At 44.1% G+C, this 17,723-nt stretch overlaps 1 protein-coding gene and 1 non-coding gene across 4 annotated transcripts in view; both read left to right on the top strand.

Moving 5' to 3' along the window:
- Nucleotides 1-17,723, top strand: part of LOC126471177 (protein sickie-like) — a 749,505-nt gene that overhangs the window by 347,983 nt on the left and 383,799 nt on the right. For all 3 annotated transcript variants that reach the window (XM_050099283.1, XM_050099285.1, XM_050099284.1), the window contains one exon: nt 3,634-3,830. In XM_050099283.1, coding sequence (XP_049955240.1) covers nt 3,823-3,830 — 8 coding nt within the window. In that variant the 5' untranslated portion in view covers nt 3,634-3,822. The remainder of the gene's footprint in view (nt 1-3,633; nt 3,831-17,723) is intronic.
- Nucleotides 7,644-7,718, top strand: Trnas-cga (transfer RNA serine (anticodon CGA)). The gene has a single exon. It is a non-coding gene; the product is annotated as a tRNA-Ser (tRNA).

The following is a 17,723-nucleotide window of genomic DNA, read 5'->3' as shown; positions in this document are numbered from 1 at the left end:
GGCCTCGGTGGCCTAGCGGTTCTAGGCGCTTCAGTCCGGAACCGCGCGACTGCTACGGTCGCAGATTTGAATCCTGCCTCGGGCATGGATGTGTGTGATGTCCTTAGGTTAGTTAGGTTTAAGTAGTTCTAAGTTCTAGGGGACTGATGACCTAAGATGTTAAGTCCCATAGTTCTCAGAGCCATTTTTTTTTTGTTTTTTTTTTTTTTTTTTTGCTGTCGACAATGAGGTCTGATTAGGGAAGGATGGGGAAAGAAATCGGCCGTGCCCTTTGAAAGGTGCCATCCCGGCATACGGAAAACCTAAATCAAGGTGGCCGGACGCAGGTTTGAACTGTCGTCCTCCAAAATGCGAGTATAGTGTGCTAACCACTGTGCCAGAGATCCAGGTTCGAATCCCAGTCTTGGAACAAATTTTCGTCCGTCATTTCAGTTTGCATATAAACATCATAGATGTTTGAGACTTGAAAAGGTCTGTGTGTCCCCCGTTTCGTTCGCTGCTGCGGTGCTATGCCGATAGAGAGCCTCTGCAACACTGTTCGAGTTTATGGGAGATACCAAGTGGGCTGAGGCGTGTATGGGAATTTGGATTGAGGGGGGAGGCCCGTTAAGGTAGTCCATGCAGGTGTGAAAAACCGCTGTGCCAGGGTGGTGTAGTGGTTGGCACATATGCCTAGTGAGCGGGAGACCCGGTTTCGAATCCCGGTTTTGGTACAGATTTTCAGTTTTCATTCGTCGCTTCAGTTTGCATAAAAAGACCGTAGATTATACCTAGTTGGTGGATTCTTGGATTCTGTTAACGAGCGAGTAAATCAGAGCTTCTTGGTTGTGTTTATCTACGGTGCTCACAAGATGCGACGAGAAAAAAGATGAAGCGATCCTTTGGCGAAAGACAACGTAGGGACATTGACTCTGTTGAAACATTGCCCCTGTTTATTGGATGCCATGTCTAACAAGAGGACTTTACGGTCTCGTATATTCAGTTCGTGATGAGACTTCGCGGGTTACTAGCATACCTCATAGAAGTCTTAAGGCGCACTCTCCAGGAAATTCCGGAAAAAAGGGCTCTTAAGTTTTAAACGTAGCTCATACACATCTCACATTCGGGTCACAACTAGCAAGGTGGCAAATGCGTGAAGTAGCTCAGTCAGTCCCCAGAGCTGGGGCGTTCCTGTCATGAAGAGTTGATCCTCGCCTCTTCCACACTTAGAACCAATATATTTTGTGGTCATCGGAATGTTGTTCTCCGAAAAACTATACGTTAATAGTCTCAATGAGTCTGGCGTCTTGCTGCGCCCACCTCCTCGCGACGCCGGTTTCCTGCTGTTCTCCGTGGTATTAATGTTAAAAAACAAAAGAAAGGAAAGGAAAATAAATAAATAAATAAATGATGTTCATTGTAGCTCTTCTCGACGTTCCCTACGCTTTCCTTAGTTCCTGGAGGGTGGGAACGGGGCATGGTTGCGACCCCTGCCCACTTTCCCCAACTCCACCCTTTGGGAGCCGGGAAGGTAGTATGCTGGACTATCATGCGGCTGATCTGGGTTAGATTCTACCTACTAGCTAATACAGTTTCATTTTTTTAAATTGTTTTAAAAATTATAAAATTATAACAACTGTTAAATAAAGTTAATGACCTAAAGTATTATCAATTAAATTATAAAAACTTTTATTTTATTTATGAAATGGATGTCACAGCTACTTAAAATGTGAATTACACTCATCAATATGTCCTTTGTAAAAAGGCGAATAATTTCAAATGCATTTTTAGTGGAGGTAAATTAATTGCCAGTCTCACAAAATTCTGGCTGGTGTTTAAATTATATAAAATTTTTTAGAATATCATGTTCATTTATCAATTTGGTATTTTATGTGCAAGCACCAAAAGTGACACTAAAAGTTACTTAGTTAAGGCCTTCACAGTGAAGATAATCGTGTCTCTGTTTACAAACAACAGTGACACAAAAAATACTTAATGCAGGCCTTCACAGAGAAGATAATGGTAAAACCAGGAAAAATGACAAACTGTGAAACAAAAGAATTGCTTTAAGTTACATAATATCCAGGATATACACAGCGTGTGGTAACAATAAGATAGCATAAAACCCACTGATGATGCTGTAACTTCAGCGAAACATGTCAGGAGAATAAAAAAAGTAAATTGTGTTTTTGTTGTGTACATAGTTCCGCGTAGTCAGCGCGTACTCAACTTTCCCACTAGAGCGCGCCCCGCTAAGCACAACAGCGCAGGCGCAGCGCTCGTCCGTCTCCTCACTACGAGATGGCGCTGTCTTACAGACGGACCAAATTCCGCTTCCGCCGATCCGCGTATTAATATGTCACACAGCCAATGAGATTGCTGCTAACGTAGAACCTTTTCTCCTCGCGGATCACACTCGCACAGTGATACCTGAACGCTCGAGGTATTATAACGAGTGTACAGACCTCCGATTAGTCAGTCTGCATTTGTCTGCACCAGTCTGCATTAGTCTGTACCAGTCTGTACGAGTTCTACGTTTATCTGTACCAGTCTATAGTCAAGTTTCAGTCTGCGCCTAATATGATTACCATATTCCTGTACATAGCGGTGGTGGTGGTTAGTGTTTAACGTCCCGTCGACAACGAGGTCATTAGAGACGGAGCGCAAGCTCGGGTTAGGGAAGGATTGGGAAGGAAATCGGCCGTGCCCTTTCAAAGGAACCATCCCGGCATTTGCCTGAAACTATTTAGGGAAATCACGGAAAACCTAAATCAGGATGGCCGGAGACGGGATTGAACCGTCGTCCTCCCGAATGAGAGTCCAGTGTGCTAACCACTGCGCCACCTCGCTCGGTCCTGTACATAGCCATGAAGATAAATGTATAGACACTTTTGTCAAGTATCAGAGATATATGTGAGAATAAGATTAACGTACCCATACCAAAGGAACTTCAGATTGTCAATTGTAAATAGCATCCAGAACCAAGTTAATTAATTTTAATGCTTGTTATTATTTTAATAAATGTGTGTGAAAATTAATCAAGTTCTGTTCAAAGTTGGTCACCGTCAATCTGCTACTCTAAGCGTGCAAGTGGCATTTCTATCGTCTGACCTAACGGTAGAAGACAAACACGCCACGATAATACCACGAGACATATTGCTGACACTCGCCTACTTCGTTAGAGCGACAAGACAAATAATCTGATGGGGTGTGTATCGAAGGTCTTACAGTTCGCACACCACAGTTTTGCTCTAGGCAGACCCTCTCCAAAAACAAATCTTGATCATATTGTGCTCCACAGCTGATTCATGTTGATTCTTATTAAAATTAACTAGCGTGGAAAGCTGCGTCAAACCAGTTTTGGTATTGAAGACCACAACTACAATAAGAACAATAACAATATCAACCATTACAATTGAAACTGTATGACTACCCCTGTAATAGCTACGCTGAGAATGCCTTATTCAAATCGTTAACGAAAAAAATTGCGGTATATGTTGGTTTCGCAGATGGCATCGGAAACTTCATTAGTAGATGGAAGAAGTCGGTGCCAAATCGCACGAGGCACAAACCAGACTCTAGAGGCAGGCGTGGCTGGAGTACGCTGCCAGGGGAGCGAGGCTGGCTACTGAGCGCGGGCCATTGGTGTTGCAGGTGGGCAACATCAAGGCGAGCCTCGCGGCTCTGTCTTCGCTGGGCGTGTGCTTGGACGGGGTGTCGGCGCGCGATGTGCGGGACGGCTCCCTGAGGGCCGTGCTGGCTCTCCTGTTCGCGCTCTCGCGCTACAAGCAGCAGCAGAAGCAGCAGAGGCACGTGCAGCACCAGCACGCCGCACACGACGACATGCCCAGGTAGGCAGCCAACCTAAACTTACAACACAAACAACGAATAGCAAAATAAGCTCATTATTATGACAACTGACGCACATGTAAGTCTATACGTAACGGTCCAATGCCATAATCGAGAAAATGGGCAATAGTAAACAAATAAGTCCCTTTTAGTAGATGTCGCTACTACCCCAATAATATCGAACGATGTTGTAACCTCCCGAAGATGTTGTTGTTGTTGTTGTTGTTGTGGTCTTCAGTCCTGAGACTGGTTTGATGCAGCTCTCCATGCTAATCTATCCTGTGCAAGCTCCTTCATCTCCCAGTACCTACTGCAACCTACATCCTTCTGAATCTGCTTAGTGTATTCATCTCTTGGTCTCCCTCTACGATTTTTACCCTCCACGCTGCCCTCCAATGCTAAATTTGTGATCCCTTGATGCCTCAGGACATGTCCTACCAACCGATCCCTTCTTCTAGTCAATTTGTGCCACAAACTTCTCTTCTCCCCAATCCTAGTCAGTACCTCCTCATTAGTTACGTGATCTACCCACCTAATCTTCAACATTCTTCTGTAGTACCACATTTCGAAAGCTTCCATTCTCTTCTTGTCCAAACTATTTATTACCCATGTTTCACTTCCATACATCGCTACACTCCATACAAATACATTCAGAAACGACTTCCTGACACTTAAATCTATAGTCGTTGTTAACGAATTTCTCTTCTTCAGAAACGCTTTCCTTGCCATTGCCAGTCTACATTTTATATCCTCTCTACTTCAACCGTCATCAGTTATTTTGCTCCCCAAATAGCAAGACTCATTTACTACTTTAAGTGTCTCATTTCCTAATCTAATTCCCTCAGCATCACCCGACTTAATTCGACTACATTCCATTATCCTTGTTTTGCTTTTGTTGATGTTCATCTTATATCCTCCTTTCAACTGCTCTTCCAAGTCCTTTGCTGTCTCTGACAGAATTACAATGTCATCGGCGAACCTCAAAGTTTTTATTTCTTCTCCCTGGATTTTAATACCTACTCCGAATCTTTCTTTTTTTTCCTTTCCTGCTTGCTCAATATACAGATTGAATAACATCGGGGAAAGGCTACAACCCTGTCTCACTCCCTTCCCAACCACTGCTTCCCTTTCATGCCTCTCGACTCTTATAACTGCCATCTGGTTTCTGTAAAAATTGTAAATAGCCTTTCGCTCCCTGTATTTTACCCCTGCCACCTTTAGAATTTGAAAGAGAGTATTCCAGTCAACATTGTCAAAAGCTTTCTCTAAGTCTACAAATGCTAGAAACGTAGGTTTGCCTTTCCTTAATCTTTCTTCTAAGAGAAGTCGTAAGGTCAGTATTGCCTCACGTGTTCCAACATTTCTACGGAATCCAAACTGATCTTCCCCGAGGTCGGCTTCTGCCAGTTTTTCCATTCGTCTGTAAATAATTCGTGTTAGTATTTTGCAGCTGTGACTTATTAAACTGATAGTTCGGTAATTTTCACATCTGTCAACACCTGCTTTCTTTGGGTTTGGAATTATTATATTCTTCCTGAAGTCTGAGGGTATTTCGCCTGTCTCGTACATCTTGCTCACCAGATGGTAGAGTTTTGTTTGGACTGGCTCTCCCAAGGCCGTCAGTAGTTCTAATGGAATGTTGTCTACTCCCGGGGCCTTGTTTCGACTCAGGTCTTTTAGTGCTCTGTCAAACTCTTCACTCAGTATCGTATCTCCCATTTCATCTTCATCTACATCCTCTTCCATTTCCATAATATTGTCCTCAAGTACATCGCCCTTGTATAGACCCTCCATATACTCCTTCCACCTTTCTGCTTTCTCCTCTTTGCTTAGAACTGGGTTTCCATCTGAGCTCTTGATTTTCATACAAGTTGTTCTCTTTTCTCCAAAGGTCTCTCTAATTTTCCTGTAGGCTGTATCTATCTTACCCCTAGTGAGATAAGCCTCCACATCCTTACATTTGTCCTCTAGCCATGCCTGCTGAGCCATTTTGCACTTCCTGTCGATCTCATTTTTGAGACGTTTGTATTCCTTTTTGCCTGCTTCATTTACTGCATTTTCATATTTTATCTTTTCATCAATTAAATTCAATATTTCTTCTGTTACCCAAGGATTTCTACTAGCCCTTGTCTTTTTACCTACTTGATCCTCTGCTGTCTTCACTACTTCATCCCTCAGAGCTACCCATTTGTCTTCTACTGTATTTCTTTCCCCCCATTCCTGTCAATTGTTCCCTTATGCTCTCCCTGAAACTCTGTACAACCTCTGGTTCTTTCAGTTTATCCAGGTCCCATCTCCTTAAATTCCCACCTTTTTGCAATTTCTTCAGTTTTAATCTACAGTTCATAACCAATAGATTGTGGTCAGAGTCCACATCTGCCCCTGGAAATGTCCTACAATTTAAAACCTGGTTCCTAAATCTCTGTCTTACCATTATATAATCCATCTGATACCTTTTAGTATCTCCAGGATTCATCCATGTATACAACCTTCTTTTATGATTCTTGAACCAAGTGTTAGCTATGATTAAGTTATGCTCTGTGCAAAATTCTAACAGACGGCTTCCTCTTTCATTTCTTAGCCCCAACCCATATTCACCTACTATGTTTCCTTCTCTCCCTTTTCCTACTGTCGGATTCCAGTCACCCATGACTATTAAATTTTCGTCTCCCTTCACTACCTGAATAATTTCTTTTATCTCATCATACATTTCTTCAATTTCTTCGTCATCTGCAGAGCTAGTTGGCATATAAACTTGTGCTACTGTAGTAGGCATCGGTTTCGTGTCTATCTTGGCCACTATAATACGTTGACTATGCTGTTTGTAGTAGCTTCCCGCACTCCTATTTTTTTATTCATTATTGAACCTACTCCTGCATTACCCCTATTTGATTGTGTGTTTATAACCCTGTATTCACCTGACCGAAAGTCTTGTTCCTCCTGCCACCGAACTTCACTAATTCCCACTACATCTATCTTTAACCTATCCATTTCCCTTTTTAAATTTTCTAACCTACCAGCCCGATTAAGGGATCTGACATTCCACGCTCCGATCCGTAGAATGCCAGTTTTCTTTCTCCTGATAACGACGTCCTCCTGAGTAGTCCTCACCCGGAGATCCGAATGGGGGACTATTTTACCTCCGGAATATTTTACCCAAGAGGACGCCATCATCATTTAACCTTACAGTAAAGCTGCATGCCCTCGGGAAAAATTACGGCTGTAGTTTCCCCTTGCTTTCAGCCGTTCGCAGTACCACAACAGCAAGGCCGTTTTGGTTAATGTTACAAGGCCAGATCAGTCAATCATCCAGACTGTTGCCCCTGCAACTATTGAAAAGGCTGCTGCCCCTCTTCAGGAACCACACGTTTGTCTGGCCTCTCAACAGATACCCCTCCGTTGTGGTTGCTCCTACGGTACGGTTATCTGTATCGTTGAGGCACGCAAGCCTCCCCACCAACGGCAAGGTCCACGGTTCATGGGGGTGGGGCTCCCAAAGATATTTATATAATAACCTCCCAACAGTATAAAATAATATAATTATACAATTCACATTCAGTATAACTACCAAACAGTTTATTATTCCGTAGCCAACAATAATACAACGTGACTAATCTCTCAATAAAATTGTGGCTCACTTATAACCTTTCAATAATTGAAACATCCCCGAGGCTGTGGCTAAGCCATGTCTCCGCGATATCCTTTCTTTCAGGAGTGCTAATTCTGCAAGGTTTGCAGAAGAGCTTCTGTAAAGTTTGGAAGGTAGGAGACGAGGTACTGGCGGAATTGAAGCTGTGAGGACGGGGCGTGAGTCGTGCTTGGGTAGCTCAGTCGGTAGAGCACTTGCCCGCGAAAGGCAAAGGTCCCGAGTTCGAGTCTCGGTCCGGCATACAGTTTTAATCTGCCAGGAAGTTTCATATCAGCGCACACTCCGCTGTAGAGTGAAAATTTCATTCTAGAATTGACTGTGAATTTAAACTGGTAAATTTTGAACGTCAACAGTGCTGCGTCATGGCCCTGAAAATTCATTCTGAATTAATTGAAAATTCTTGTCTCAATAAGGTCGCTGGATAACGCGTATATATCTACTCCTATAAGAAATTTTTCTGGCACAGCGCAGTGCAATGCTGGCCGATAGATTTGTCATGGATGAAAAGAAACAACTGATTTTTCTTTACAATAATCGGGATGACCATGGATTGGAGAAAGTAGTAAATTCTTTAAATTGAGATGAATGATTGTCAAAAGTTAATTTTTATAAGAAAGATTATTATTAAGAGGTTTTCTTAAAAACATTTACATGGGACTTGATATAACAATACTACATATGCGTGAGGCTGCTTTTACCTTATACTACAATGCTGAGGCTCTGCCATCGCTCCCCACGACCGGCCCAGCCAACTCCACACACACGACTGCTACAGAGTTCCTACTGCATACAACACTGCTCTATGGTCTGAGATTCTCTTATAGCTTACTTATCGCAGACAGCGCGCGAGCAATCCATCGAAATTACATCTGCTCGACTGCGCTAGCGACAAATTTCTTAATCATGGACCTCTTACAATGTAGCGCACCAGCTGAGACGCTATACTCGTATTCCAGATAATCAGGTTCGAATCCTGATATTGATTTCCTGTATTTTCATTAAATCACTTTAGTCGAAGAATGCGTTCCTTCACCAAACCGAACAGGTTAAAACTTGACTCCTTTAGAGAACGATCAGCATTCCCACCATGCTATCCCGATACATCCTTCCGCAGTTCCCCTAAATCACTTCAGGAGAATTCTAAAATGGTTCCCTCTACATGTCCACAGTCTACTCTTTTCCACATCCAACTGCGCTAGTGTTTTATGTCGAATAATCGTGATGTGGACTGGATACTCAGATAAAATTTCCTCCTCTCCCTCATGATAGGTACCTGGCGAGGTAGCGTGGTGGTTAGCACACAGAACTCGTGTCCGGGAGTACAAAGGTATGAATCACTGTTCTGCCATCCATATCTAGGTTTCCCATCGGTCCCCTAAATCGCTTACCGAGCGAGGTGGCGCAGTAGTTAGCACACTGGACTCGCATTCGGGAGGACGACGGTTCCATCCCGTCTCCAGCCATCCTGATTTAGGTTTTCCGTGATTTCCCTAAATCGTTTCAGGCAAATGCCGGGATGGTTCCTTTGAAAGGGCACGGCCGATTTCCTTCCCCATACTTCCCTAACCCGAGCTTGCGCTCCGTCTCTAATGACCTCGTTGTCGACGGGACGTTAAACAAACTAACCTAACCTAAATCGCTTAAGGGAAATGCTGGGATGGTTTCTGTAAGAAGGATACAGCTGATTTCCCTTCCTATGCCCTCCACCCCCCACCCCCCACCCCTAACCTTAGTTAAAGCTTGTGCTCCATCTCTAATGACCCGGCCATAGACTATACAGTAACTCCAATCTAAAAATCACTCTTCGTCGTAACTTTTGTATCCCGTGGATCTGCACCTGTAAACTGAAGGGTAGGCCGAATGTTGGAAGTGAGTAGGAGCAGGAGAAGGTAAAACACGTCGGTATTGCGTACCAACTTATAGATGTTTACTATAGGCAAAAACAAGTTAATAAATGGTTACATAACTTTGCACTCAGGTGCGAGACCTTAGACCCGTCGTAAGTAGTACATAGTCTCAATAGCAAGCTGATGTTGAAGCGATGTTTCCAGGCCGTCTGCTCTTCGTCAAATGTGGAAAATCTGTAGCGGAGCTCATAGATCTCCACAGCACCGGCCAGAGGGCGCTGTCGTCGGTGTCTGTCGTAGTGCCAGCTTAACAACTTTCACCTAAGACGTGGCATCGTAGCTATCGATACCACAGTAACACTGATGATAAATAATTTGTTTGCCCACAAGCTTTGTGATACGTAACCTATGAGAAAATTTTCTAAATAGTATCCTAATGTGTAAGAGACAATCAAAAGTTTCCGTTCGAAGGCCGTGCAGTCCAGAATCTGTATGCCATTGAGGCAAAATCGCCGTGAGCGTTGAGGCAATCACCCCATAGATGCACCACGATGAGGATACCCCTTTGATAAAATACCGTGCCCTTCTTCGTGAAGAAGTCCGTAACTGCCCACTGCACATACTCGTCCAACAGGGATCGTCGACCCTTCGAGGCCTTTTTTAAGGGACTGAAGGCGTGATTGTCCCATGGGGTGAGATCAGCACTATAGAGCGGGTGCTAGAGTGTCCCCCACTTGAAATGGCGTAGCCGGCCGGTGTGACCGAGCGGTTCTAGGCTCTACAGTCTGGAACCGCGCAACCGCTACGGTCGCAGGTTCGAATCCTGCCTCCGGCGTGGATGTGTGTGATGTCCTTAGGTTAGTTAGGTTTAAGTAGTTCTAAGCTCTAGGAGACTTATGACCTCAGAAATTAAGTCCCACAGTGCTCAGAGCCATTTGAACCATTTTTTGAATTGGCGTAACTTCTGATTTGCGATATGGGGATGTGGGTCGTCACGAAGAAGCAGCAGGAAACTTGGCACATCGGTGCACTATTCCACAAACGGTGGTTTTCGACAGACTAACTGCCCCATACACATTCTTCATTCCCCGATGCATATCTACCGGTGTTTGTCCTTGGATAGGCAAGACAAGTATGACAGCACGATGGTCCTGTTTGGAAGCATTTGATAATAACGTCGCTGTAATTCACGTTTCTGCATTTAGTGCACGCACGCCGGAAAGACACGAATGCCAATCTAAATTCCTTGCCTAAATGGTTCAAATGGCTCTGAGCACTATGGGACTCAACATCTTAGGTCATAAGTCCCCTAGAACTTAGAACTACTTAAACCTAACTAACGTAAGGACATCACACACATCCATGCCCGAGGCAGGATTCGAACCTGCGACCGTAGCAGTCCCGCGGTTCCGGACTGCAGCGCCAGAACCGCTAGACCACCGCGGCCGGCTTCCTTGCCTAAGTGTCGGTGCTTATATACCAGCATCGGAGTCGCGCTTCGTTCCATATACGCCGCAGCATCGCCCACAAACGGAAACTTTTTGATCGTCCCTTACAGAATTAGCGAGGTTCGTCACAGCTTTCACACGTAGAAATATTTTAGGTGACCACAACAGAAATGTAATCTTGTGTTGCTGCCTCTTTTGTCAATCTGGCACGCCGCGTTATAAAAGCATTTCCAAAAGTGAATGAAGATATAGCTGTTAACAAACGGAGGTATTATGTGCGTCGCATGTCTCGCATCACCGGGATGATTACATTTCAGAACCGAACATCATCTCACTTCAGACGTGACCACGGGAGATGACGCAGTGCATAAGACTTTCGGGAGGAGCAGGGCTAGCCCCCTCCCCACCGGTCATCCTGATTTAGTTTTACCGTAGATTTCCTTTATCAGTTAAAGGAAATGACGCTGTGCTTCATTTAATAAGGCCAATATGGAGTCCTTACCTCATCCATTACCATATTAAGTAGTACTCTGTGTGTAAAGATGCATACGGGACGTTATACTGTAATCCTTCTTTCCCATCTTCAAATCCCTCCACACTACCGCTTTCCAGACTCATTCCATATTGAAAGACTTCCCTTCCTTCCAAGCACGTGATATTATTCAAAACAAAGGCCAAAATATTAGTGGAGAGCAAAGTCAGTATCAACGCAACCGTCATGCTATTTCGACTTATCTAAGAAAGTTTAGAGACTACACCTATTTATGAAGCTAAATAACATCGGATGGGCGCACGGAATAAGGCCTCATAGATCAAGAAATGTCAACAGTTGATCAGTGTAGGCCTTTTTTCACTTCAAATAAAATGGTATCGGCACTGAGAAAGCAGTTACTGAGCACTCTGTCTGGAGCATACGCCCAAATGAGAGTGAACCTTAAAGAAAAAAAGGTGAGCTAAGGACTGCGAGGTGTGGTGCTATAGGAGGAAGCTGGAGGAACAATCGATAGACACACTTACAAAACAAGCAGTTATCCATGTAACAATAGAACTGTTAAGCGCCACTGTAAATAGAAGGAAAACCCGAATGAGGTTGTCTCCCCACACGTAGTGCACAGTATTCTGTAAACCCCAGAGAATGGGAAGCGTGGGTAAATCATCCGAATAGCTAATAAAAGGGGATACAGGACATTTGCGGAATTGCAAATGACTTTATGGAATAAAGGATTATGAACCACAAGGACAAGAAGTGGAAAGAAGAATGGGAAAAAGTCTAACAAACTATGTAACGTGTTACTCGAACTGACCTACTGAAATGATACATTATCACACATAAGTGACAGATGAAAATGTGTTCCACCAGTGAGGCCAGAGTCAGTTATTAACTTGCACCAATAGTCATAGACAGCATCTTCAGACATTCCTGATAGAGACAATGACTGTTCAATAACTTATTCATTAGTCTAGATAAAGTCCAAGAAAAGAAAAGGTGCCGGCCGGGAACCGCGCTACCGCTACGGTCGCAGGTTCGAATCCTGCCTCGGGCATGGATGTGTGTGATGTCCGCAGGTTAGTTAGGTTTAAGTAGTTCTAAGTTCTAGGGGACTGATAACCTCAGCAGTTAAGTCCCATAGTGCTCAGAGCCATTTGAACCAAAAGAAAAGGTGTAAGTGTCGTTACACAATATGCTCCAGTCTCTCCGGGAGTATTATCTATAAAGTCTCTTGTAAAAACCCTAAAACTGTGAGACAGAATTTGTTGAAAGACATGTGTTTCTCCTTCTCTGTGTGACATGACCACTACACTTTTTATTACGTGCACTGGACTGTGCGTTCCCGGAGAATTAAATGTTCGAAGAGATTTCGGGATTGCAGCCAGACGAAGAAACCAGAATACTCCGATGACTGCGGCGAGCAGCAACGTCGAAGACAGCTGATCTATGCAGTTCCACTAGCGAGGGCGCTGCTGCCGGGAGGTGTGGTCCTCCTGTCACCGTGACTGTAACGCACGCGCGGCAATACCCTCAGCGCGCTATACGTATACGGCGGACCGGAGAACATCCTCGCCTGAACCTCCACCGTCGTGCCGCACACGACTATCAAACTATTTAGGCGCATTATTCGAGGGTCCTCCTGCCCATTGGGGCGTTCCGAGTGCTAGAAGGCCTACTTAAAAATGATTCACGACACACGATTGATTCTCAGAAGCAAACGTTTTAGAGAGAGTCCCCTTTACATTCATTACGCGAAGACGACCCGGAAGCTTCTGGTGGCGGTAGTAGGATGTATGTATGTGTATATATGTATGTGTATGTGTGTATGCCACACCTTCAACTTGCACTCCAGTGATGTCTTTGGAATAACACCATTGTCAAATAGAACAGTTCACAATTCACCAAATCCTCGTGACGTCAATACGACTAGCAGGCGTCCAGTCGAAATATCGTGGAGAAAAGTTTACGGCGACCGGCTACACACTTGTATCCTCTGTCTTTGATCTTATGAATTACATGCGGTTGCTCCGATTCCTACATTTCCTCCAGACAGACACGAACACACTAACCCACCTAGTACCGTATAAAATCCTGGAGGGGGTGGAGGGGGGGGGGAGGGGTGGGGTGAGATAATCGGAAACTCCAGTGCTCCCCTCACGTCAGTTAACTGCATCAGTAGATCTTGTTCACTACTAATGTTAACGTTGGTGGTTGCATCAGAAGATCTTGTTCACTACTAATGTTAAAGTTGGTGGTTGCATCAGAAGACAATAGATGTCTCTGTTATGCCACAAACGTCTACAATATCCTACTCTTCATAATGGAGGAACAAATCACTTCCAGTGCTACGAGCTGTGCTTTCCGTTCGTTACAGGAGGAATGGCAAAAGAGATATATGACCATATTTGTCTATTTTCCATCATGTCAGGCAGCAGTAGTGGAAATGTATGACGTCTGAATTAGTGTCGTTAAGAGACATTGCGCAATCGTTAAAATACTGGACCCTCATTTGGATAGAAGAGGGGCCAAATACCCATTGGTCATTAAGATTTAATTTTTTCGTGTTTTCTCCGAAACTTTGAAGACGATGTAAGCATGGTTCCTTTGATTGGGACAACGCCAGTTTCCTTCACATTCCCGTTCGTTCCGAAGCCGTGCTCATAGACGGGACGTTAGCCTATAATCTGCTTTCTTGATCTTCTATTTCGCTTTCTTCTCATAAACAGGAGGGCGTCAAAAAGCTTTTATTTATTCGTGTTCTGACAAATGCAGTGTCACAATGCGAAAGATTATTCAGAAGAGAACTACGCCACATGTGACTAACAGTCGGACAACGATTTTACCTTTTCAGACCTGAATTTTTTTCTGGCGGAAGGAAAGTTTTTCTTTATGCTCTGATACTATCAGGCGGTTTTTTAATGATTTGCAGAAATATATGTACACATTTTCAACACATACTTTGAACATTTGGCTTCTCTTTACGGACTAAAATAAATGATTTTGAAATATTTACTGTTGTAATAAATAAATTGATACTTCAATAATTACCATGCAAAATAACAATAATAATATGCAATTATCCAGTGAAGTATAATTAACCGACAACTTCTATGAATTCTGGCGGCTACAAGCTGGCCGGCCGAAGTGGCCGTGCGGTTAAAGGCGCTGCAGTCTGGAACCGCAAGACCGCTACGGTCGCAGGTTCGAATCCTGCCTCGGGCATGGATGTTTGTGATGTCCTTAGGTTAGTTAGGTTTAACTAGTTCTAAGTTCTAGGGGACTAATGACCTCAGCAGTTGAGTCCCATAGTGCTCAGAGCCATTTTTGCTACAAGCTGCTGCGCACTGCTGTATTCACTTGTTGATATTTTTACAGTGATGCTCAACAAGAGGGAGCACTTGTGCATGATGAAAAGTTTGAACATTCACAGATGTGTACATGAGATTTCCTTTCATGAAAAATATTTCTGTTGCAGCTAATACACACAAAATATTAATGTACACAATTATAGCCAGAGGGTCTGAAAGTGTTCAATAAAAACTGTCGTAACAACGTTGCAAGCACGAAGTTTTTATTTAATGAAGGCAGCGTCATGTGCTTTTATAGCTTCAATACTCCAATCAGTTCAGATGATCCGTGGGTGTTTCTTCTAGGATATTGTTGCTCTTGCGCCACCGTCGCCGTTAAAAGTTAATTTAATCTAAGTTCAAAATGGTTCAAATGGCTCTGAGCACTATGGGACTCAACTTCTGAGGTCATTAGTCCCCTAGAACTTAGAACTAGTTAAACCTAACTAACCTAAGAACACCACACACATCCATGCCCGAGGCAGGATTCGAACCTGCAACCGTAGCGGTCTCGCGGTTCCAGACTGCAGCGCCTAGAACCACACGGCCACTTCGGCCGGCTTAATCTAAGTGCTGGAGAATGTAGGTTAATAAGATACCATGGGAATACGAGTCATACGTGATTGGTCGGTGAGGTTACCAGCTAGAGAAGAGCAATATCTAATGTGAGGAGGATGATTCAACGTTCTAGGGATGTGGTTCGTGATTTTCTCGAGTGAATACATGCCGCGATGTCGATGGGACGTTAAACCTGACGGCAGTATGCTGAGGGAAGAGCACAACTTTAGCGCCTACAAGTTATCTGTTGTACTGCGTTAGTATCACAGGAGATGGTACCGAGTGGAGCCTAACGTATCATTCGTACCGACTTAATTCTTCAATTATTTGTGTCGCAATATATCAGATGGATATCTCCGATGTTGTTTAATTTATATCTACATCTACATCCGTACTGCGCAAGCCACCTGACGGTGTGTGGCGTAGGGTAGCCTGAGTACCTCTATCGGTTCTCCCTTCTATTCCAATCTCGTATTGTTCGTGGAAAGAAGGATTATCGGTATGCCTCTGTGTGGGCTCTAATCTCTCTGATTTTATCCTCATGGTCTCTTCGCGAGATATACGTAGGAGGGAGCAATATACTGCTTGACTCCTCGGTAAAGGTATGTTCTCGAAACTTTAACAAAAGCCCGTACCGAGCTACTGAGCGTCTCTCTTGCAGAGTCTTCCACTAGAGTTTATCTATCATCTCCGTAACGCTTTCGCGATTACTAAATCATCCTGTAACGAAGCACGCTGCTCTCCGTTGGATCTTCTCTATATCTTCTATCAACCCTATCTGGTACGGATTCCACACTGCTGAGCAGTATTCAAGCAGTGGACGAACAAGCGTACTGTAACCTACTTCCTTTGTTTTCGAATTGCATTTCCTTAGGATTCTTCCAATGAATCTCAGTCTGGCATCCGCCTTACCGACGATCAACTTTATATGATCATTCCATTTTAAATCACTCCTAATGTGTACTCCCAGACAATTTATGGAATTAACTGCTTCCAGTTGCTGACCTGCTATTTTGTAGCTAAATGATAAGGAATCTATCTTTGTATGTATTAGCAGCACATTACACTTGTCTACATTGAGATTCAATTGGCATTCCCTGCACCATGCGTCAATTCGCTGCAGATCCCCCTGCATTTCAGTACAAGTTTCCATTGTTAAAACCTCTCGATACACCACAGCATCATCTGCAAAAAGCCTCAGTGAACTTCCGATGTCATAAACAAGGTCATGTATATTGAACAAGTGGTACAGGAAACATATGTGATTATTTGGAAGGGGAATTAAAGTTCGTGAAGCATAAATGCTAGGTTAAACCTAAAATTTCGGTGAATGGTTTTAGAAAATAAAGATAATGAGCGACTTAAAAAAAATACCTTTACTGACTCTCAACGTAATCTTATTTAGCTACAATACACCTCTGACATTGGCTGTAAAATGATTGGAAACTGTCATCGAACGCATCTTGTGGAATTCCGTCGAAGCACCGTGGCCAACCGCTGTTGGATATCCGCATCATTACAGGAGATGAGAACCGGTGCTACCAATACGACCCGGAGACCAAGCGACAGTCAGTGGCATGGAGTTCGTCGTCTTCCCTCCCTCCCGAAAAATGTCGGCTGACATCCAGGATTAAGACGATGTTGATCGCCTTTCCCGACGGCAGCGCCTTGATCCATCAGGAATTTCTACCGGAGGGAGGCGGGGCAGACGATGAACACCATGCCATTGACTGTCGCATGAACTCCGGATCTTATCTACATCTACACAGATACTCCGCAAGCCAGGGTACGGTGCGTGGCGAAGGGTAACCTGTACCACTACTATTCGTTTCCTTTCCTGTTCCACTCGCAAATAGAGCGAGGGAAAAATGACTGTGTATATGCCTCCGTATGAGCCCTTATTTCTCGTACCTTATCTTCGTGGTCCTTACGCGCAATGTTTGTTGGCGGCAGTAGAATCGTAGTGGAATCAGCCTTCAAATGCCTGACCTCTAAATTTTCTCAGCAGTGTTTCACGAAAAGAAAGTCGCCTTCCCTCCATGGCTTACCATTTGAGTTCCTGAAGCATCTCCGTAACTCGTGTTGTTCGAAACTACCAGTAACAAATCTAGCAGCCCCCCCTCTGAATTGCTCCGATGTCTTCTTTTAGTCCGATATGGTAAGGATCCCAAACACTCGAACAGTACTCAAGAATCGGTCGTACCAGTGTCCTATATGCGGTCTCCTTTACACGTGAACCCCTCTTTCCCAATAAACCGAAATCGACCATTCGGCTTCCCTATCACGGTTCTCACATGCTCGTCCCATCTCATATTGCTTTGCAACGTTACGCCCAGATATTCGACTTGACTCTGTCAAGCAGGACACTAGTTCAAAAGGTTCAAATGGATCTAAGCACTATGGGACGTAACATCTGAGGTCATTAGTCCCCTAGACTTACAACTACTTAAACTTAACTAACCTAAGGACATCACACACATCCATGCCCGAGGGAGGATTCGAACCTGCGACTGTAGCAGCAGCGCGGTTCCGGACTGAAGCGCTTAGAACCGCTCG

Source organism: Schistocerca serialis, chromosome 3, assembly GCF_023864345.2.
Source record: "Schistocerca serialis cubense isolate TAMUIC-IGC-003099 chromosome 3, iqSchSeri2.2, whole genome shotgun sequence".
NCBI lineage: Eukaryota > Metazoa > Arthropoda > Insecta > Orthoptera > Acrididae > Schistocerca > Schistocerca serialis.
This window is presented reverse-complemented; position numbering and strand designations above follow the sequence as displayed.